Source organism: Scheffersomyces spartinae (genome assembly GCF_019049425.1).
Source record: "Scheffersomyces spartinae strain ARV_011 chromosome Unknown scaffold_16, whole genome shotgun sequence".
NCBI classification, from domain to species: Eukaryota; Fungi; Ascomycota; class Pichiomycetes; order Serinales; family Debaryomycetaceae; genus Lizanozyma; species Lizanozyma spartinae.
The window spans coordinates 246,684-270,166 of record NW_025065063.1 but is presented as its reverse complement, the minus strand read 5'-3'; the positions used below and the strand labels follow the sequence as shown (position 1 = coordinate 270,166).

The window sequence follows — 23,483 nt, the reverse complement described above, 5'->3', positions numbered from 1 at the left end:
TCTTAAGCTTAAGCTTAATCTACTTCTGATTCAAGCAACCGCAAAAGTGCTCCAACAACGCACTCGCTATCCAGACGAAGTCCGTCATGGAATTGATTACTGGTGATATATTGTCTCAAGTTTCCATTGCCTTTAAATACTTGTTGTTTGACTTTATTGGTGAGATCAAAGTCTACGTATTGGTCATTGTAGTAGGTTGCTGCCACAATGGGGACATCAGTAAACTTGAGCTTCTCCAAAGTGTTGACGTCATATAAAGGACTCCAATGTTCATTCTTATGCAATAAATGAGCCAACGTCTTTAAAGGTTTGAGTTCAGTATAATCGTCAAACATGGACTTATAAACCATTTCACCAGTGAAATATATAGGACCATCAGCGTCCTTTTTAAACACATAGTTGGTTTCAGTAGCTCTGAGTCTTTCGGCTGACCAATTGGATTGGAGAACAGCTTTATTGTTCCCGTCAAGATAAATGGCTTCTTGGAACAAGGCATAAATGATATTGGTGTCGAAAGAAGAGGCATTTTGAATGTTATAAAGCGTTTTATAAGTTGGTTTCCCAAACAATTCCAAATCATAATGGAACTTGAGGACTGTTTGGTGTAGTTCATCAGTGCCTCCACTGTGACCAAAGTCGATTCCAAGCAGTTGGAACCGTTCAACAGATAAGGTCCCACCGTTGGGAAGAGTAACGTTGTTTGAGTCGAGATACTCCAAGATGTCACGAACTCGGGCAACGTCTCCGGGATACTTGTTATAGTAATGAACATTACGGTCTTTAGTACGTTGATAAGTGGCCTTGTAAACGTCATCTGGTCCATAGTTAATGGGCGGAACCCCCCCAGTGATCAATACCAGCTTCAACGATTTTGCATGAGTAGACAAGTAGGTAAAGCTACAGAAACCTCCATATGATTGACCTAAAATAGACCATTTCAGGTCTTCTCCAAGTAGCATGGTCCGTATGGACTCAAAGTCTTCCACTATACTATCTGCTCTAAAGTGAAGAAGGTATTCCATCTGCTGTTGAGCATAGTCTTGATCCGTAGTCCCGGAGTCGCGGGGTACTAAGACGTCCAATGTCCCCACTTCAATGGGGGTACTCAACCCTGTACCTCTCTGGTCGATGTAGATAATCACATAGTCCTTCTCCAAGAGTGGCTTGGCGAAGCTGCTCTTTGCAAACGGAACAGTACAGGGGAACCCGGGTCCACCTTGGAGATACGCAATGACTTTGGCATTCTTCAGAAGTGGAAGTACGGCTGCGAGATCGGTATCTCCGTGTTTGGCTTCGTCATACAATTGAGTTAACGTGGCCACTATAGTGATTTCCCTTCTGTCCTGAGAATCTGAGTAGTTGAGGGGCAATTCGAATCGGATCCGATGGTTCAAGATTCCATTGGTTTTCGTATAGTCCATAATTTCAAAGGTCATGGTGAACAGTATGATGAGTCAATATGATACGTCAGATATAATTGATAGTATATGTTGTGTCATTAGGCGTAACATATTATTAGTTCGATGGAGCCCCCAATTAGCTGTTTCTGGCAGTCGTGAAATGTGGGGGTCATTTAATGGTAGCGCATATCCTCAAGAAAGCAAGCACGCGTACCGCGTACCCATGTTGTTGCTATGACTGTGATACTACTACTAGTACGCTTACTATACTTGCCGCTACTAGTAGTACACTGATTATAACCAGATTGTATTCCCGACATGAGGAAGACGCGTTCTGTATTATCCAAGGGCGTGCTTGCTCTCTCCAAAACAGCACTAACGCCTAAACAACTTATTCAAAGACTACGCGATGCCAATGATGAACTACAAGGTCTAGACCAAAGCGATAACAGCAGAAAGATCGTCTCTCAAATCCAACATGATCTCGGGAACAAGACCCTTTTGGCGCATACCAACGGTGGAGTACAGGTGCTTGTTTGCTGTTGTATAGCTGAGATCTTACGGATCCATGCACCCGATTCGCCGTTCGATTTGGATCAGCTCTCCAAAATATTTAGGTTGATGTTTAAGCAGTTCCGGAAGTTGAATGCCGTTGACAATCCGTATTATGATCAGTATTGTACACTTTTAAAGAAAGTGGCCCAAGTGAATTCCATCTGTTTAATGGCTGATCTTCCAGATAATCAAGAGTTGATTGAAGAGCTCTTTGAGGTGTTCTATGGTTTAGCAGCTAAGGATAACTTCCCTACGAGACTATTGGCTTCTATTACTGATATGATGGCTGTGGTTATTTCCGAGGTCAAGACCATCTCTCAAACCGTTTTACGGTACGTTTTATCTGCCTTTTTGCTCCATGAAGCAGGTGACATTCCCGTAGCCACTCCAACTTCTAATATCCACTGTCCGGCACTTGTTTTTTCATTGACAGTGTGTGAAACTAATATGGAGCTTATCTCCCGGCAATTGGCCCAATACTTTAGCGAAGTTCTTTATGATTCAACTGAAAAGGCTAAAGAAAGTAGTTCGGCCAATGCCAAGGAAGAATTAGCTGATCAACTTCTTAAAATTCATCGTCTTTCAGTAAGGATTTGGAAATTTGTCCCTGGGTTACTTGGAGCAATTGTGGGGTTATTCGAAGAAGAATTAAAGGCAACAGATGTTCATATTCGGATCATAGCAACAGAAACTTTGGGGCTGATCATACACAATACTAACCCTACTAAAGGAGTCAATTTCTTTACCAGCCATAAATCAACTTGGAATCTGCTTCTTCGGAAAGCAACCGACATTTCACCTTTAGTGAGAGGTAAATTAGCCGAACAAATCCCCAAATTCATCGATTCCGCTAATAACCCAACTACAGAAACAAATACAGTCATCACAAACCTTGTTTGTAAAGGATTGATGGACGTGGATGAAAGAGTAAGAATAAAAACTTGCAAATCGCTTTCAACAATTAAATTCGGCGATATTAAAGATAGATTATGCAACAAGAACTTGATATCCACATTGAACTTAAATGTTAGAGAGAAAAGTCCAGAGGTCAGGAACCTTTCCATTCAAATTCTATCTAACGTTTACGAAAACTATTGCAAGCATGAAACTAATTCTAGTTTTGGTACTCATAGTGAAATTGAATGTGAAGAAATAGAATTGATGATTAAACAGATTCCTTCAACAATACTTTCCTTAACATATATTAACGATAAGAATATTAATTACCAAGTGGATATATCATTGTTTGAAAGCTTGACCCCGTTGGCTGAATCAAGTAGCAGAAAGAGAGTCGATAGACTTTTACAACTTTTCAGTACTCTTGATGCTAAAAGCAAACAGTCATTCTTTGCTATTAATGAAAGACAACAAAATTTGGCTAAAGTCGTTGATAATTTCATCAGTTTATCCGAAGACTACTTCACTTCTTCGTCACAAGATGTTAGTCAAGCTTCTTTTAGTGGGTCAATTGTTCAAGGTAAAGAATTAATCTTAAACAAATTGGATAAAATAATTAATTGGCTAGTTGATTCTTTCCCCACAAACAAAAACACATATGGGTGCTTTGATCGATTATTCAAGGTTAATAATACCAGGATTTTCCAATTAATGAAGATCTGTATTTCACCTGAGTCTGATTACAATACCATCAGATCATCCATGAAGGAGCTTGTGATAAAACTAAGAGATTCTGCTAATATCCAGAACAACGATGGTACCCCACTGGTTCAAGATATGGTTACCAATATGAAACTTTTGCTTTATAGAAGCTCTGGATTGCTATACAACCGTTCTAACATTCCCGTTTTGATAAGTTATGTGAAAGATACCTACCACGACTTCAATGGTCCAGCCAGTGAGATTCTTGTTATGATATCCAAGGTTAATCCACAGGTATTACGGTTCCATGTCGATGCTCTTGTCAATTTAATTCTCGAGAGTCCAGAGGATCCTAGTGAGATTATTATTCCTATAACTACAAACTTGAAAACTTTGTACAACTTCTTCAAAGTGTTTCCCGAGTTGTTTCCCTCTGAGGTTCGATTCATTGAAAAGTTAAAGAGAATATCTTTAAGAGGAAGCCCCAAAATTGCCAGATATTGTATTAAAATTATTGGAGTTAGTCCCAAAAAGGAAATCTATTGTGCCTCAATTATTCATCTGATATACCCACTTGATCTAGATTCACCTCAATTTGTTACCCATTTATCTATCATTGCTGAAATATGTCAAATTGATTCACTTTCTGTCCAAGATAAGTACGGTCAGATAACCGAAACATTAATCAAAAAGGTCTTCAAAGTCAATCGTAATCTTAATGGGAGCGGATTGGTTGATGACACCCATGAAAGTTGGCTTGATGATACAACATTAGATGTTGAATACAGAATTCATTCTATTTATGAAAAGTTATTGGGGTTCCGATTTTTAATTAATAAATTGAAATCACAAGCTTACAACGTCGAAGAAGAAGATGATGATTCTGAAAGAGATAGCATCATGAGATTGGCTCTGCCAGTATTAACATTATTTATTTCAACAATTGGGAACTCTGGTGAGATTGTTAGGAAAGAATGTCCTTCTTGGCCAACACCAGAGACGTATAAACTGAAGTTACGACTTGCTGCTGGGCTTAGCATCTTGAAATTGGCCAAGATCCCAATCTATAACCAAATGATCGACCCTACGACCCTAAGAAGATTATCCTTCTTACTTACAGACCCCAATCCACATGTTAGGGAATTGTTTATGAATTGTTTGCAGAGGAACATCAATGATGGATTGATATCTGAGAGGTTTTTGGCCATATTATACTTTATTGCCTTGGAAGATAAACCTGAAGCCAAGAGGGGTGCAACTATGTGGATCAAATCTTTATTCAAAAGACAAGAAGGAAAGTTCATTAAGTTTGAAAAGTCTCTTGTTCGTTTAATTCATATAATTGCCCATCATGAGCATTTTATTTCACTTCTAGAAGGTGATAAAGAGAATAACAGCAGTCAGATTGAAGCTTATACTTATGCTATAAAGATCCTTATATTTTGTGTCAAGCTCATTGCAACTTCAGAGAATATTTCTCTCTTATATTATTTTGCCAACAGAGTCAAGCAATACAGAGATGCTACTGTCAACAAAGAAGTTTATGAGAGTGATGAAGCTTCTGCTTCTGATGATGGGTTGCCCAGTGTTGTGTTGAACTTGTATCGTATTGCTGACTTGGCTCTGATGATCATAAAGGAATATGGTGAAATGAAAGGCTGGGTCATACCAACATGGCCAGGCAAGATCAAATTACCTTCAGATATATATATTGCCATGTCTTCAGCTTCGGAGCTCCAATCTATACAAGGAAGAGTTTATATCACCGATCGAATTCAACTGCAATTGAAAACCATCATTAAAAGTGAGTTTGTTGGTTTGAAGCGAAAGCATATCCTATCAGACGAGAAGGAAAGGAAAGTAACATCCAAGAGGACAAAAACCAAACGCAGAAAGCTTGAAAAACCAATCCCAAAGTCAAAGCAAAAGGTGGACAACCTTCCTACTAGGAGATCGGGAAGAACCACTGGGATGGTTAACTATGCAGAAGTTGGATCTGATGAAGATGAAGACGAAGATCAAGATGAGCCAAGTTCAGCGGATGAAGCATAAACTTTTTTTTTATTTCATTGTTCCATGGGTTTTAACTTTTCAAATTTTCCTGTTTTCATAAACTCTTCACCAATGATCAACAATCTTGCGGCTCCGGCAAATTTCTGATTGCTTACACTCAAGGGCCATTCAGTTAATAGAGTGATCAAAAGCTTGTGAGCCTGTTTGCCATAGGTATTAGCAAAATGTTCAGCACCTGCTTCCCACCAATTTGCAGCAATAGAAAAATGAGTACTCAAGAGTAAGCTTGAATCCAAGTTGAGTAGTCTTGCAACAAAACTCCAACAATTGGACATGGAATAGAACCAGAATTCACTAGAAAGATCTTTGGGTGCCAAGGTTGTCATCACGGCCCATACAGAGGCTATTCCAGAGACTCTTTCTTCATATTTGACTTCATCTTCCCAATTCTGGTCTCGTCTTTTCCATCCCATATTATATCTTCCATTTTCAGTATCAATGGAACAGTTATACCCTAAAATATAAGGGCATTTCTTGACGAATCTGGCTGTTAGGTAGTACTCCAATTGAGGAAAACTAAGTAATAACTTCATAGCAAGCATCCCTAAAGGTACAGCCATATTTGGCGATGTCACCACTTCAGTTTCTGCTTGATCAATTATGGCTTTAGCCACGAAATTCAATAGCCATTTGAATACAAGTTGGTCGGGAGCTTGTGATGCCATTTCCAATACTTCATGAATGACTCCCTGTACTGCTTGCCATTGAGCCAAAGAGTTTGATAACTGACCAAATTTGGCATTGAGTTTCCGTTTGTATGGGTTAACTAGTTTAGTTAATGGGGGATTATTAGCCATGGAAACCTTGACATTTTCTTTAATATCTTTGATATCTTGTTTATACTTTGCAAACTTCTCTGCAATACTATCATAATTGGTAATAGACTTATTTTGATTGGCTAAAGCTAATTTGGTTTGACGGTCCTTTTCAGCTTTCACTTTTGCTTCTTCAGCCTTCTTTTTAGCTTCTTCAGCCTGCCTTTGTTTCTCTGCTTCTTCCTTTGCCTTCCGTTCACATTCGGCTCGTTGTTTCTCTTCTTCTGCTTTTCGTTTGGCTTCTAGTTCTAGTTTTCGTTTGCGTTCTAGTTCTAGCTGTTCCTGTCGCTTCCGTTCTTCTTCTTTACGTTTGCGTTCTTCCTCGGCTCTGCGTACTCTCTCGGCTTCTATTTGCCGTCTTTCTAATTCCTGTGCTATTAACGTATCCACTTGATCATTCTGCAATTGGAGCTTACTGGAGAACTGATCCTGTAGAACATCTTGTAATTCCCTATTGAAGTGGTTCAATGTCTGTCTGGTTGATTCAAGGTCGTCATAACCATCAGACTCAAAACTTCGAGGCACATTGTTACCGGATAAAACCTCTTGTTGGAATACTTGGAAAGGATTAGGAGATGGCCTTTTACATATTAAATCATCAGGACTGAACTTTTCTAGAGCATCCAATGCTGCTGAAAGTGCTACCTGTGAGTTGCATATAACATCCACTTCAAGGTTGAACGGTACCTCAAACCTCATAGTCTTACTATATGATGCTTGCTTGGCTTTTGTTTTGTTTTGTTGTGTAGCTAGTACTAATTAAATTTTTGTGTGTGAATGTAAGAATTCAAGTGGTGATGTTCTGTACTGATATATTCTACACTTAAGGGGAGCCTTAGCGTAAACATCAGCACTAACTAAAATGCGATTTGTGAGTGAAGAAAAAAAATGAAAAATTTTAGATCGTACTAACAAAAAGCATTCGAATTATTACGTCCACAAACATGCAGTTGGCACGTAGTTTCAGCACATGCGCTCGTGCTTTGCGCAGTGGGTATTCTACTGTGGAACCCGTACACCATTTGGTGAAGATCAACAAGGCATCTTTGAAACCAGGTATGACCCAATTGTTGAAGTCTAAGTCCGATATCACAGCCATAGGGTTCAAGCCCGTGGAAATATCACAAGATAGAGTACGTGAACACTATAACAATACCGTTAAGAGCGACTTGATGTTGCATTTTTATGAACACGATGCAAAGACCGTTGAAGGACAAAAGTTTAGAGAATGGGGTACTGATTCTCCGTATAAGATGTATCGTTCCATGAAAAAACCTCGTGGTAAGGGTAAGGCAACTAGAAACATTAAACCTATTACATCCAAAAATGTTCCTGAGTTACAAAGCATCGTCATTAATTTATATGCCCCAGCCATTGCTGAACACAAGTGGTTAAGTGTTTCTGCCCGAGCATTCATTGCACAGATCACAAACGTCAAGCCTCAACTTCTTAGAAATAGATCCAACGTCATTGGTTGGAAGATTAGAGTGGGTAGACCTTGTGGTTGTAAGGTGGAATTAAAGGATAGAGATATGCATCAATTCTTGACTACTTTAACTGAATTGGTATTACCTCGTATTAGAACATTCACAGGTTTAAAGCCAACTACTGGAGATACTCATGGTAACATTTCCATGGGTTTAACCGAAGAGGATGTCAAGTACTTCCCCGAAGTTGAGCATTTCCAAGAGTTGTTCCCCAACTTATTTGGTTTCCACATTACATTCAAGACCACTGCCAGAACAGATGAACAGGCAAGAACTTTGATAAGTTCCTTGGGGTTCCCTTTTCAGAAGTAGCCGCATGGGTCGGTCATACTTTGTACATAATTGTAAATAGTACCCATAGACATCAGCCCAGTCTGACTGACATCAAACTATGTAGAGGTAGAGTATGATTGAGTATGCTGAAACTGTTCTGTTCCTTCGGGACGACATTATGTGTATACATTCGCGATGGCCACAAAACAAAAACAAATGCACGGACACCACTGTTCCTTACCAACCATGTTAACATTCAATGGGTGCAACGTCCATAGTGCACGAGTTCTCGGTGTTATATAGCCGTGATGTTGATGTCAACCATAGACGGAAACACTGGGACGATGGGTTTCTACGAAAGTACCAGTCAAACAATGTATGGGAAGTGGTCAATGCACAAGGTAGACGAGTCATGGCCACCACGTCACTAAAACCTGGGAATACGGGGTTGGAACAATTGCGACATGAGGGGTTCCAGTTATTACTAGAGGACAAGATGTTGCTTGAGATAGTTGATGGGGAAGATAAGGTAAGTGTGAGATCACTAGTTGATGTTTGTAAGAGTACAACAGTCAAAGAAGAGCCAAAGGATGAGGAAATAGCCCAATATGTTAAACAAGAGACTCTGACTCACATTACTCCAAATATTAAGGCTGAGCATGATGATAATTCCATACGAAATGAGCAGACTCATGACGGCAATACCTTACGACATGAGGAGTCACATGAGAATGATTTTAAACCAGTTATTGAGGACGCAAAGCCTGTACTTACAAAGTCACCAACTAAAGACTTAAAGTCATATACTGTTTGTGTTCGTATAGCGACGATGCTGTCTCGTACTTTACGGTACCTTCCCAAAGCTTGTGACGCCGCGGTGGTAACCTCCGCTGTTGTTGCTGGTAACACCAATAAAGCCAAAACTCCATCCCATGCTATACCTTTGCTTTCATTCTTATTTTCAAGTCTGGATGATGAGATTATAGAAGACTCAGAGCCCGATTACGCTTATGGTAACGAACGTTAAGCGCACCATAAGTAAGGCTTGTAATTATATCTTCGTAAAGTCATACGCGACCATATGACTTGCTTCAGACTGGTTGTTATTTACCACTGTGGTTGCCTGGGAATGGAGAACCTTTTCTACTAGTGTCAGCAATTGGGTTACCATGTGGTTGGCTGATTAAGGAAGGCTAATCAAATATATTCTTGTTGTATCCTTAAGGCATAATAACGATAGCGGATCGCTGGCCACAACAATTGACATTAGTCAGAGAAACATTTTGGTTCGGTTCTTAGTTGCAGATGCATACAGCATTTTTGTTGATACATCAAAACTTGCTTAGCATTTGATTACGGAGTATGTAACGAGGCGTGCATACGAGGTGCTGCAAAAATTTCAATTGTGCTCCGGGGAATGGTTATGATTATTCATACTGTAAGCCAAGACCTGCGTACCTAACAACTATAATGAACCCAGTATATTACACAGGGTTACAATTGCTCTTCGATTAATCTAGAGTCCAAAAAATGATTATGATAGTAATGAACCCTTAGCAGTGTTTTGCAACATTGTGGTCAAATTCACCTACTAAATAGCAGAAATCATATTCAATATCCCATTGTCATTTCCCTATGGACTATCAACGAAGGCTTTTGCTGCAAAACCCGGATGTGGCTGAAGCAGTCCTTGTAATGTTCCTTGCAGTAATTAGTGACCACTGGTTTGGTAAGAAAAATTGAACTATATGCCATTTTGATTGTTAAAATGTCGTTGCATATAAATGTGGATGTCGCAGCATCGCTTGCTCGTAAAAGTACATTCTCTTGAATTATTGGACCTACTATTGGTCGAGTCATTTGTATCCTGTGGTATAAATATGTACATCACGAAATGCATAAAATGTCGTATTTTCTTTTCCTTAGAAAGCACCATAAACTATATTTAAAAATAAATCACCAAGAAAAAAAAAGATTGTGAAAGGATATAGTGGTACCAGCAGATCTTCACCAGTGAATACCACTGTTCTTTAAATTTGCGACATAATTAACAATGGTGGTGATTGCAGATTTCGGTACATATTGACTCTTTATTAAGGATATATCCGAAGCCATGTAATACAACAAGTGGTTCCTCCCCGCATGTATATGATTCAAATGCTACTAAATAGTTGGGTAAGAGTTACCCGCATTTCACTACCTGCCGATAGCCTGTCAGGGGATTCATTAAACTGACACCGCATTTATTTTTCGATCCTTTTATACGATGATTATCAAAGGGGTGGGGAACCGGTGGATTGATGACTATATGAAACTATATTACATTCTAATCAAGCAATCATGAAATTTCATCTTCTCCCAGTCACTCGACATTTTTTAAGTCGGCTAAAAAATATATCTTGCATTACATACTTAAATGCTTGTTCTTACGTGCGTAAGTTCAATTGCATTCAATCACATGTATCACTTAGTTTTATTTAGTTATTATCACTACAGGTATTGTAAAAACGTCACACTAGGTACTTGGTGCGTCAAATACGTGCGTCAAAAATTGAAGATTTACAGCAGTACCTTGAACTTCCTAGGGTGTAAATTTTACCGGTATATGTATCAGTTTTGGGACCCTTAGTGTGTCTGCTGCGCGCATTTACTTCTGTGTTGCGAAAACCGTCCAATCAATTCTTGATTACTCCTTATACTTGGTCCTGCAGTTGCTGCTATCAGAAAGTTAAATGCTTTTAGAGTGAGCCAATAATCGTTGCATGTTTTTTTCTTCAGATAGCCCCTGTGCATCAACTTTCTCCCAGATAGGAAGTACTTTTTTTGGCATTCGTTGAGTCCTTTCGATAGAAAAGAAATGACAACAAAGGTTGGACTTCAAAATTGCAACATTAGGTGGGATTTGATCTAATGAAGACCATCAAGCACACAAACAAGGGCGGACTGCGCTACAATCCCGTACAAACGAGGCTTTAATTACAGCTGAGCTACTTGCAAACCCCAAATATTTACGAACCTAATTATATGCAACTATTATTGTTAATGTAGATATTTTAGGCTGCATAGGGATTGTCGGACATACATATACGTTAGTTTTTTTTTCTGGCTTCTCAACGCAGACACTCTTGATGCAGACACAAAAAAGCAATTGAGACAAATAAGATACTGGACCTCTTCCCAAAGTAGTCCTCAAAGTACCTAAGGTTCCCACACTAATCTGGTTTATTATTATCATCTTGAATCAAAAACGGAGTGCAGTCCTAACTTGTATAATGTAGTTCCAAAATCACATGCGAATAACTCTTCTTCTATAATTATTACGTTGCAAAGATTATATTTTAGGTTGACTAAATAAAAGAAAAACAGATCTTAAAGTCACCAGAAAAATTAGAGGGTCATTTACAAGTACAATAGAAAAAGAAACAAGAACGTGGTCCATAAAGAAGGCTTCACGACAAAAAAGATGTTCCTTATATGGTAGCACCGTCTAAACATTACCCAAGCAAATAGAAGGATATTGGTCCTACACACTTAAGGGCAATGGAAGTAAAATGTCGTACACTATTATTTTACATGTTCGTGAAAGCAAACTGAATAAACCATGTAAGGTTGTCTTTCTTAAATAGATGAAACTACTTGGAGCACCGAAGAAGATGCGCAAAAACAAAAAATGGGTGCTTACATTATTTGTAACTCTGGTCTAATACTGGTATTAGTAAAGTTTTACGGATTATTATGGCAATAAAACCCCCTCCTATATACTTGACATTTCCTAATGGATCTACTGTCAGCGCATTGTGGTCAAAAATATGTACGTATGTATGTATGCATGAGAATAATGTGATTCAAACTACCTGTGATGCTTACTGATTTTGTCTGTTCTCATGCGGCGCCGTGTTTGTCTGACAGAATTACTTAACAACCTCCTCCTATATTTTTTTTACAGTTAAGGGGTTAGGTAATATCATTTAAGGAGACAATGTATTATCAGATCTATACCTTTCATTTTTGCCCGCTTTCTACTAACCATTCACAAATAAAAAAGACAAATATTATTGCTACCAAATTTCATACTAACTAACTGCAATGAAAGGTCTGGAGTTCACCGTTAAAATTCACTGCAATACAAGGCTCTGAGTCAACTTTAGGAGTAGGCCTATTCTTTTCAATGTGTTATCTCTTACCTCTATTGTGCAAAATTTTTACACTGTTCCATAGAAAAATGCAGAAAGATTTAGCAATCGGTTGACTATAAACAAAAAAGTCCTTAGATGATAACAATAGCAGTGTTGTGGATACACAAGAGCAAACAGGTGATTAGATGACCATGTAAGTCAATACTTAGTAATAACAATAGAGGGAAATTAAGGGTTGATAAAAATCTCCGTTCATATCTACTTAAAAGTACAATGCATGGAGATAGTTGTGTCGCTAGCCAGTTTAGTGCGATGTGGGTTAATTTCAACGTTGCAAGTGTTATCGAAGAGCGCAAGACATGAATCACACACACAATGTCCCTTGTCGCAGTTTTGAATACCACTCTTCGTTAAGACTAATCATGCATGGCGCCAATGCAAGAAGAAATGGGTCGATTTCATCATAATCAAGAAATATAGTTTAACAAAAGCCTTCTTACCCTCACGAGAGAAGCAAGTTGGTACTGTAATCCTGAATCATTTATATGTTGCTTGGATTTTATATTTTGTATAACTGTAGTACTAGCAGTAAGTATTTGAGCAAGTCTTTTCGATATTCCTTTAGTGAAAGGCGGGGGTGAGAGAAGAAAATAAACCATCTCACCTACCCCATCAATTCTAATTAGGACAAGCTTTTATTTTTTTGTGTAGGCGTTGTTTGTTGTCGCGCAGGGTACACATTCACCAAGTGTATGGAATCACGCATATCTTTAAAGCCTGTAAGCCTCGCCGAACAATTCAAGACATAAGAACAGACAGAATGGCCCTATGCAGAAAAAAATCGGAACTTAGAGGTCGTAGTCCGTACCGAAAAAGTAGGTAGTGTAGTTCCATTGGTGCATGGTTAGAATACCTAGATAGTCGAGTTATGAATGTAGGTTGCATGGGCAAGGCTCAAAAAAGTAGCCTTATACGTAGATCAACCAAGTTCACTAGACACAGATCCATCGGTTTTTCGCTTCCAAATAGGGTGGGCTTGGGATATAGAGGTGTGCTACTAAATTGTACTTTGCCGAAATCTTAATTATACAAACAATCAAACTTTACCGCCATGAATGGAGCACTAAAGTTGGTCTAAACTGTTACGTCAACACTACGAAATTGGACTACTGTAGAAACTAAGTTAGGTAATTCTTGTCCTATGTGGTGATTTTAACCCCAATTTGTTATTAGATTCTCCTAAATAGAGTTACATAAGTGACAGACGCCTTGAACGATAAGACCAAACAAATTCAAATTGAGTTTAGTGACATCATAATACTACTCCAGGCCACCTTTCCTTTGTTGCTGCTCGCGATAAACCATGAGCATTACCAGCTAGTAACTTTAATTGCAGGAAATGAACACAATAACCCGTTTAAAGCAGCAACAGCTGGTCGATTGCTGTAAGTTGCAAGATAACTTTGTGCTGGCAATTTATGATACTTGGATGTAGAAACTTCTCTAGTAGCAGTTGAATTAGCACTAGTGTAAAGTTTAAGCTTGTCGCTATAGTAATTGGGGAATTAATGAGAGTAAGCTTTTTTCCCAGGAAAGAGTAGTTAGTATGCGAAATTTACACTCAATTGTTGCAAAAGAAAAGCTCAACGCTGCAGCAGAATGTCGGTACATTAAAGTATTACCAATACACGTATCGTATTATGTTATACATATCGTACAAGATGTTGTATTATTTTATACTTCTTGTATTCTCATATTATCTCTTCAGTTGATGGTGTGTGGAATAATGGAATATAAGATTCCAACTTAAGTTTGTGATTAACCACAATGAATGGGGCTGGGGTGGAAATCATTAAAGGAAACGTTCCATTTTTTACTTTTAGTATTCCAATTATTGAAGCTGGCCTATATGTGTCTTTAATTACATCGACATATTGACCAAAACTTGTCAATTTAACATTTGTCTTTGGACATTGATACATATATATGGGCTGATCATCCACGCAATAAACAACGGTGTAGTTATCTTTATCATTTGCATCTCGGGGAAAAATTTGTCGTAGAACTGTGTATCCAGTGAATGTACTCAGTCTCTTCGTTGTGGTACACAATGAAGCTTTTGAATTTACAAGTCCCATCAAGACCAAGAGTAAAAGTATCAATCTAGTTGGCGACCTCATTACGGCGACAATACTCCTCAAGTATAGATAGGATGAAGACTAGGGAGTATACTACGGGAATCATTCCATTATAACTTTGCCGCCACGGTGAATTTATCTATGTCGCAGCCAGTATAGAAATATTAAACTTCTGATCAATAAGCAGACGTTAAATAAATATTCCGAGAACTATAAGCTTCTTTTCTGACAAAATTTATGAGAATATGGACTTGCTAAAGCAACTTCTACATAACATCAAACTTCAAATATGTGACCATTCTGAGTACCATTATTATGGAAAATAAGAATATACAAAGACGTAACTGACAGGCTTCTCTTACCGTAGTGAAACACTAAATATATCACGGCCTACCTCCATAGTGAATACCGTACCTCCAAAATGGTTTTGTCCAGGACTGATGCGAATTGTTTGTGCACAAGCATTCTTAGGATTCTAAGCCCTGTACCCTCTCATAGTGATTCTCAAAAGTGTTACCATTGGTTGAGAAGACGCAAAATCGTATAATGGGGATGGCCCCATAGAAGCATTCATACAAATGCCGTGTAGAAGTGATAAAGAAGGAAAAGCCAAGAAGTCAAGCGGAGAAATCAGACTTATGGATTATTTTATCCGGGGGGCTTCGGAAACGACACCCAAACCGCAAACCAATATATCGTGTGTATTGTTATGGTCTTATCTGTGTTTGAGTAATTCAAAGCAACGGTTAGTCAATAGTGCGTTTCCTTGGATATATCTTTAATTTAAGGCTAAATTAATCAAGAGACCTATCGAATTAAATTAAATCATTTACGAATATGTAGCTACTGTAAACAATAAAAATATGAATATCATAATAGAATAATAATAACTGTTTACGAAGATATACAAAAACACAAATTCCTGTTCGTATTACGTAACATAATTGAATTACAATAAATTACCATTGACTCTGGCGTATTCAGTGTTGATAATCTACAACTCTATTGTAATTACATAAGCATGTATACCGAAATTATGTTTTTCAAAGATAATGCTAATACATATTTAAAACAACCAAAACCATTTAAATACTATACAAAACTTATCATAACCTTTGACTCTGATCCCTTTACAAATTAGAAATAGACTGTTCAGCCATTGGAGCTAAACCTTGGTTCACGGGAATCGGTGAAAGATTCAATTGATCCCCCAAATGACTTCGTTTAAGGGATGACCCTCCCAAAATATCTGTTTCGATTTTGGGGGTAGTAGACGACATCGACATTACAGAAGGGTCTGAAATTGAACCTACTGAATGAGAATGCGATGTTGGTGGAAGCATAGACCCCATAGCGGCACCAACATGCATATCGCCTCCATTCATTTCAGACGTTGAATGTACAGAAGATGCTCCTGAAGTAGAGGAGGAACTCAACAGTCCTAATGAAGTACTGAATGCTCTTGACTGATGTTTCCGATGCTTATCATGAACTAGCAAAATATGTCTGGTAAGTGAGTCTCTTCTGTAGAAGCATTTTTCGCAGCCTTTTTGCTTACACTTATAAATCAACCCATAGATGGCATCATTTGCCTTCAAGTCATCCTTGATTTTACCCTTATGAAAATGTTCATTGATCAAGTGATGTCTTAAGGTAGCCTTCTTATTATAGCCAATGTAGTGGAACACACACGATTCAATAGGACACTTGAAATTACGTTCCAACTTGTAAGCATCTACATGCTCGGCCAATTGTAAGTAGTTCTCAAATGTAATACTGCAATGAGTACACTGTAACAAGTTCTTGGGCAACTTCCTGCGCGGCCTTTCCAACTCGTCCATAGCAAACTTCTCTTTAAGCACCTCAGCGATGATAGGTAACTGTTTATGATGCATCTGATACTCAGTGTGTCTTCTTTTGCCCAAACTAACACGAGGATTCCCAGTCTCGTATCCTGAAGTAGAGTTATGGTGTAAATTGCTGTACATACCATTGTAAACTCCAGTCAAGCCAATCTGTGATGATACTAATGAGGATGAATTAGCATATTGCACCTGTGGTTTCGAGGTTGGTGATAATGGATCCTCTTCTCTGTGCACAGCATACTCATTAACAGCTGTAGGAGCTGCAACCATACCAGTATTGTATGTGAACAAGTCCAGAGTTGAAGGGTAGGTACCGCCGTTAAACACGTAGGATTGTTGGAAATACGGTTGCTGTTGTTGCTGTTGTTGTTGCTGTTGTTGTTGTTGTTGTTGTTGTTGTTGTTGCTGTTGTTGTTGCAATTGTTGACCTTTCATCTGGGACAGCTGAGGATAGTAGGCATCTGAAGTAGCATAAGGATATCCAGAGATTGACAGTGACACCGAAGATCCATTGGCAAAACTACCATGTGCACTTGAAGGGTACAATGAACCGCTAATCAGAGTGGCTGAAGTTTGTCCAGATGGTGTAGCAGAATAAGGCTTACTAGAAACTTGGTGTTGTTGTTGTTGTTGTTGTTGTTGTTGTTGCGAATATGGATAAACATTCAGAGCAGTCGTAGCCCCGACTGTGGAGTTCGAGATAGGCGAGGCAACATAATCGAGGTAGGAGAAACTACCTCCAGGAGCAGCATTTGCAACTGCTGGAGGTACTGCCGAGGCACTATTACTAGCACTAGCAGCAGCAGTGGCAGCAGCAAGAGCTCCATTGGCATGTTGATCACCATAAACTCCACTACTGTATTCATTATTGTAGGGGTAGCCAGAGGTATAGCCAGCATAGCTTGAGGAATAACCTTGTTGTACCTGATGTTGATATTGTGGGGCAGTAGTGTTATATGATACAGGAGTGTTTGAAGTTGGAGTGTAAGCGATCTGAGAAGCTGATGCACCATTGGAGCTAGAATTATTTGTAGTATAAGTAGCTGGGTGGACTGTAGGGGGTTGAATTGCAGAAACAACCGACCCGTTGCTACTGCCAGCAGCAGCCACGGAGATATGGTTATCAAGAGAATAATCCATTACTTTGGGTAATACTAAATATGACTAAAATGCCACCCATATATAAAAGTTATCATTTATAGGTGAAGACGGATTTGATACATTTTATATCTGGGAGTGTCTGGAAAACTCGATACTAAGTCCACATGAAATGGCCCTGCTTGAAGAAAGGAAAAAAATATTCTCCATATAATAGAAGTAATAATAGTAGTATTTTGTCATTGATAATGGAGAACGAAAAGAACGACAATTTATGATTGTGAAGAACCGCAAAGCAATCTGTACCTGTTAATTCTAAATGATGGGCCTAAACTGTTTGAGTTTGGCCAAGTGAGGATGCAAATACGGCAGACAATTTAGAAAACGCAGACATGTTTTGTCTGGTATTGTATACAACTAGCCGCATAAATGCTCTTGTATGTACGTCAGCGGTCTAGCTATTTATTATCAATGTGCAGATCCACACAAAGTCACACACTCAAAAAGCTCATTGATCCTTGAACAACTTGTAAGATTAGTTTGAAAAAAAAACATTCATTATGAGCGCTACCATTATCCCCACTTATAACAAAAGGAACAATCCTTCCAAAATATTACATACATACATTAACCTTATATTCTCATCATACCTTGTAGTTCGGAAACTCTAGGTGTAATGATATTTTTCATTATAATGTTGTTGCACATGTAGTAATCATGGCTTCGCTTCTGACCATTATTTTTTATCACGTTTTCGTTAATGTCTGTTTCTAGTACCCCAATCGCCGGGTATTGTTCAGAGCAAAAAAATATCTGTGTATAAACTACCCCTTAAGCCACAGTGACAACCTCTGCTTTTCCACTTTCGTAAAAGGGCTTTGCTCATCCGGCCGAGAACGTCTTCTTTTAGCCACGTCTGACTTATATACAAAAACCTTTGTTTGGACCCTCCTGTTGAAGCAGTTATTATGTTTGCTCCTAACTAAGTGCCAATGGAACAAGTATCACCTGAAGCGTGCAGAAAACAATTATGGTAAGGTAGTCTTGGTTGTATTGTAAAGTTGCATATCTATATATGACTGCAAAATAAAAATAAAAATTACAAGCCTCTACAAGCATTTAGTACCACCTTTTAATGGACTTTTGAAGATAATTATTGGATCTGCCCGTCAACTCTACCAAAGCCCTTGTTCTCCAACGGTTCAAGTTTTGCATTAACATATGCACCACCCACACGTTAAAATAATGATGATGAATGCAATTGGCGATTCACTTGAACCAACGACCATTATATTTCAGCAATCAACTTTTAAAAAGAACCGCATTCGCGATACGTAACGTGGGACTTGAAATCTTCATCGCAAGAGTATTCACCAATTTAGATCGTTCTGTTTCATGTTAGCTTCATGTTTGACAAAGGAAATTACAAGTGTTAGCCAAGCGTACATGCGTACTGCTATTCTTTTTATTTCCTCTGCTATATCTACCCACAATAAGAGTTTCAGACGATCTGTTTTCCTCATCGCCTTGATTAAAGTTGGGTGCGACCCATCGATTTCATTGATGCAGTTCGTATTTTTATGTTGTATACTTTGACCACCTCCACATGTGTCAAAACAATGTTTATTTTGTCAACAGGCGCATTCTGTTATTGTAATTTGGAAGGAGCTTAGCATCGAAACATTGCCACAGTTGTGTACGTACAATGTTTGGACGATACTCGCTAAAACCTGCCCATCTTTGTATTACGTTCTTGGTGTCTGTATAGCCGGGTTTTTCTTTTACCGAACTGTGAGCATTTCGCCGAAACCATCAAGAAAATGGAGGACGTTGGACATTGGATCATACTTACAATTTTTCTGTTTTTCTCTAAAGTCTAGTAATTTGGATGCGCAATCAAAATTTCATTGATATACATGGGGTATCTGAACTTGATGCGTTACCTAGAATGTGTAACCTTTCATATATTTTATTCAATGCACCAGAACTATAAACAGAGTGACTTAAAATCGGCCATAAATAAGTAGCGGACATACCATGTAAACTTACATATAGCGAAGAAAAATCCAAAGTTACATTCTACTCAACGCCTAAAAACACTTCACTCCTACGATTTAAAGCAACGACACTTATCAAATAAGTCAGTAAACTATAGCAACTTTTAATTACAAAGCAAACCTGAACCCCAACTAATTTATATCATGAACAGAACAGTTGAGAGTGAATGACCAAAGTAGTTTAAACCAGCAATCTCTTATTTGGTTCTTCCTTAATTGAAGCAAGACTAGTGTTTCGCCTAGAAGATTGAAAATTTCAGCTCCAAACCGACTTGACCTTTTGCTTGCTTCTGAATTATTAACTCCACACAAGACGTAACCAAGTTAATAAGTACCTGGTGTCATTGAGGAATTATCTTTCTAGTCATTCTGCATGTCTGTCGTGCGCTTAAGTAGTATAAGGAACTATTATCTTGCGCATGATTTCATCTGTAAACCCTTTAAACCATGATAGTCCTAGCCTCCTAGTACGAGAATATCTTCTAATTATTCCCCTTTAACATAGGTTTACCATTTGTTATTTGCACCCAAGCTGCTGAAATTTAAACCTTGGGTTGCTTTACTTAGTTCGGTATTCGAAACAAAATCTATCCAATGATTATTCGTAAATTGCACACTCGTCAAAAAGAAACTTAAACCTTGAAATAGGCTGCTCTATCTGTTGCTTTGTCACATTTATCATCATACATTTAAACTATTTTTGTCTGTTGTAAGTTGCTTCCAACCACTATACTATTATATTGCTTCGGCAACCATAAGTTGCAACCTGCAGTGGAAAAAAAATAGCCTTTGTGTTGGTGCAAGTGAAGTTCCAAATGTTCTTCTTTGGATTAACTTTGAACATTGAGCAGCTTGTCTAACAACAGCTGCTTTAGTGGTGAGCAGGTATTACATACCACTATGGAGACATCATAAATAGCATTTTTTCTGGATCTGTAGCAAGTCTTAAAATATAACTAGAACCTTTTTGAGTAGAGATACAAGTCTGGCTTTTGATTCATTCTAGTTTCTTACCAACGGTGTGTATATGGTTGTTGTTAATTGCGTTGCGCTTCTTAGATTGGCATAAGACTAACAATAATCTTTCGCTACGGGGTATGTAACTTACGGTATGTTCATTAAGGTGTTCGGCTTGCTCGTGGTAATCTTAATCGCATTATTACTTCATAAACTGATATCTTCACACCTCCTGACAGTCACTTATTGGTTTAATTGGAGAATAAAGAAGGATTATCTTTTGAAACATTACGGGAATTGAATATATACAGTGGACCAAGGGTCTCCGTTTTAGACGACCTACATTGAAACAAAATAGCCAACTATACATACAACGGTATTTTGTTCCATACATAGTGAGCAAGTAAATGAATCAATTACATGAAATAAAAGCAATCAGACTTTGAAATTTCTCATTCCACTGTAATGTGAGTATTGAATTAATGAGCAAAGCTTGAACCGCAATCGAAATCAGCTATAGCAGATGATCACTGGATTAGTTTGATATATGATTTGTTATATTCTTCCCTCTCTTTTGCAACCTTAAAGAGTAACACTAATTAAGCGATTCCCACTGGCATATAAGATGTGTGCATTGAAAGGTCTAACAATTTGTGAGATGTAGGATAGTTGAACCATTAAGTGAGAGCTGCTACAACAACAGGATGTTATTGCTGATTTCTATCCATGTTTCCAATGGGCTCCTCTTAGCTACAACGAGGTACGAATAAACCCAATCTAATTTTGTTGTTACAGTTAGTAGTTATGGATGTATACAGAGAAAACATTTAGAATACGAGTAAATTATTGGATCCCAATAACTTGAGCAAGCTTTTGTAGTCTTACAATGGCTAAATAGTTTTCTTTTAAATAGTAATTGTGCCTGTTAGCTTGTTGCACTCAGTCATATGTAATTAATACCCTGGAAACAAAGTGTGACAATAAGCCATTAAGTAATACATGAAAAAAGAGTTGCTCTACGCCGGCCATTCTTGTGTAGCTAGGAGAAGACTGGAGATATTACAGTTATATATACTAGAAACGAAATGATCCTTATCAGTGTTAGGTATACACTCGATGAACACACTCAAATCCGTAACGGCACACGAACTGATACTATCAGATGCGATTCTCTAGATAAGCATATGCTGAATTGTGTTACTACGTTGTTCTTGACAGATAATTTTCATACGCCAATAGAGAACGTTTAATTCCCATTACAATAACTTTAACAACGTTTGTCAGTACATGTGGCCGACTCTGACTACGGTGCTTTCACAGTATGTTAAACTATAAGATAAAAAGTTTATCAGACATTAATTGACATGAACTATGCCCATAGTTCCATATCTAAATTGGGCCAACACTCACAGACACAAAGACCAAAAAGTAAAGTAGCAAGATCGAACTCCAAGCAGACGCAAATGGAGGGTCAGATACAAACAAGAACACACGCAACCACCACACAAGACAAGAAGACTACTAAAAGATGTGTAAGTATTCATTTGACACAGACACGACTTTGGTGATGTGCCATAAAGATTTTAAAGTGTCTAATAAATAAAGGCCATACGTCTAATACTTGTAGGGCTTACACAACTTGACAGTATAGATGCTGTGGGGTATATACTCCGAACGGATTATAGATGATCCGTATAATGTTGTGAATTACGAGAAGCTTATACTTGCGGCCGAATTACAAGACAATGAAAAATTAATCTGTCAAAGTTATGAGTTACTATTAAGTCGATTTCCCCTTCTTGTCAATTATCATCTCCGATATTTACAGTGGATGGCCAAGAACAAAAGTGTCGCTAAAGTGAAGCAACAATATGAGTTCCTTTTAACCGGAGACTTGAAATATAGCTGTGATGTTTGGATCTCGTACCTCAAATTCACCATTGATTTCATAGATGAACATGGCCTTACAGATTTAATTGCATTGTTCGAACGAGCCAGGAAGGTTATAGGGTTTGACTACTGGAAGAGCGAGCAGTTCTATCTTTTGTATCTCCAGAGTATCATCACCTACAAGCCCAAGAATTATCTCTTGATCTACTATACATTGGTAAGAATCGCAGTCGAGGTTCCAATGTACAACTACCGAGTGTTTCATCAGATCTGGCTCCAGTTCCTCGGGACATTGAAGTATAACCAGATGAAGTACTTGAAGATGTTGAACAAACAACTGCAACCGCAAAAGACCTCCAAAGAGAATCTCTTGAAGGTCTCGAAACTTAAGTGGAAGAAGAGTTTAACAGATTTGTACATCACCACACAATATAAGAGTTACGAACTCTTCAAATGGGAAAAGCAATTGGCTAATGATAATTCTATTGATATTTGGAAGAGTTATCTTCAGTTTGTTATTGTCAATTATCCATCGAATTACTGTGAATCCTTATTTGAAAGAGCACTTCTCGAGCATTCGGCCGAGTCCTCCTTATGGTGGATGTATGCTTCTTGGTTATTGAATCAACAAAAACCTATGGCCGCTCGTCAGACTCTTTATAGATCCATCAAGCATTTGGTTCAACAGGAGTCTACAATTGCCCGGTTGGTGGATATGGAGCTTTATGCTCGAAATTACTTAAAGGCAAGAGACTTACTATTAGGGTACATGGAATCCACTTCTAACAGTGGGAATAATGTCATTCTATTTGAAAAACTAATTATGGTAGAGCTAGTTGTTCATGCCAACGATGAAGGTTATATCTTGGGATTATTCAAAGATTTCCTCAATGAGTTGGGTGCGGAAGAAGTGGAAGATACCATTGGTTATATTTGTTATCGATTATCATTGATTCAATCTATTGATGTTGAACTAAGACATGAATTAATCATGAAATATTCCTCCAATAGCAGTTCCTTTTATAAGCTTGCAATTTGTTATATCACCCAGCAACTGAAACAATCACAACCAGCAACTGAACCACAAAAGCCTAACTTTAACCTATTGATTGAAACTTATTTATAAATATGTCAGATGTC

General features: G+C 38.2%; 7 protein-coding genes across 7 annotated transcripts; 4 read left to right on the top strand and 3 right to left on the bottom strand.

Moving 5' to 3' along the window:
* Nucleotides 1-14: 14 nt before the first annotated feature.
* On the bottom strand, nucleotides 15-1,436 carry KQ657_001524 (uncharacterized protein; the record flags this gene model as incomplete). Its single annotated transcript, XM_043192319.1, has 1 exon — nucleotides 15-1,436. The coding sequence occupies one exon, from the start codon at nucleotides 1,434-1,436 to the stop codon at nucleotides 15-17; it is 1,422 nt and encodes a 473-aa protein (XP_043048291.1).
* Nucleotides 1,437-1,718: 282 nt separating this feature from the next.
* PDS5 (Pds5p) lies at nucleotides 1,719-5,606 on the top strand (the record flags this gene model as incomplete). The annotated part of the gene is made up of 1 exon (XM_043192318.1): nucleotides 1,719-5,606. The coding sequence occupies one exon, from the start codon at nucleotides 1,719-1,721 to the stop codon at nucleotides 5,604-5,606; it is 3,888 nt and encodes a 1,295-aa protein (XP_043048290.1).
* Nucleotides 5,607-5,620: 14 nt separating this feature from the next.
* Nucleotides 5,621-7,141, bottom strand: GLE1 (nucleoporin; the record flags this gene model as incomplete). Its single annotated transcript, XM_043192317.1, has 1 exon — nucleotides 5,621-7,141. One exon carries the CDS (start codon nucleotides 7,139-7,141, stop codon nucleotides 5,621-5,623), a length of 1,521 nt encoding a protein of 506 aa, XP_043048289.1.
* A 245-nt stretch (nucleotides 7,142-7,386) lies between these two features.
* Nucleotides 7,387-8,241, top strand: KQ657_001521 (mitochondrial 54S ribosomal protein uL5m; the record flags this gene model as incomplete). Its single annotated transcript, XM_043192316.1, has 1 exon — nucleotides 7,387-8,241. The coding sequence occupies one exon, from the start codon at nucleotides 7,387-7,389 to the stop codon at nucleotides 8,239-8,241; it is 855 nt and encodes a 284-aa protein (XP_043048288.1).
* A 220-nt stretch (nucleotides 8,242-8,461) lies between these two features.
* KQ657_001520 (uncharacterized protein) lies at nucleotides 8,462-9,229 on the top strand (the record flags this gene model as incomplete). The annotated part of the gene is made up of 1 exon (XM_043192315.1): nucleotides 8,462-9,229. One exon carries the CDS (start codon nucleotides 8,462-8,464, stop codon nucleotides 9,227-9,229), a length of 768 nt encoding a protein of 255 aa, XP_043048287.1.
* Nucleotides 9,230-15,606: 6,377 nt separating this feature from the next.
* On the bottom strand, nucleotides 15,607-17,521 carry RME1 (Rme1p; the record flags this gene model as incomplete). The annotated part of the gene is made up of 2 exons (XM_043192314.1): nucleotides 15,607-17,483; nucleotides 17,518-17,521. The coding sequence occupies 2 exons, from the start codon at nucleotides 17,519-17,521 to the stop codon at nucleotides 15,607-15,609; spliced, it is 1,881 nt and encodes a 626-aa protein (XP_043048286.1).
* Nucleotides 17,522-22,284: 4,763 nt separating this feature from the next.
* On the top strand, nucleotides 22,285-23,469 carry PRP42 (mRNA splicing protein; the record flags this gene model as incomplete). The annotated part of the gene is made up of 1 exon (XM_043192313.1): nucleotides 22,285-23,469. One exon carries the CDS (start codon nucleotides 22,285-22,287, stop codon nucleotides 23,467-23,469), a length of 1,185 nt encoding a protein of 394 aa, XP_043048285.1.
* Between the last annotated feature and the right edge of the window lie 14 nt (nucleotides 23,470-23,483).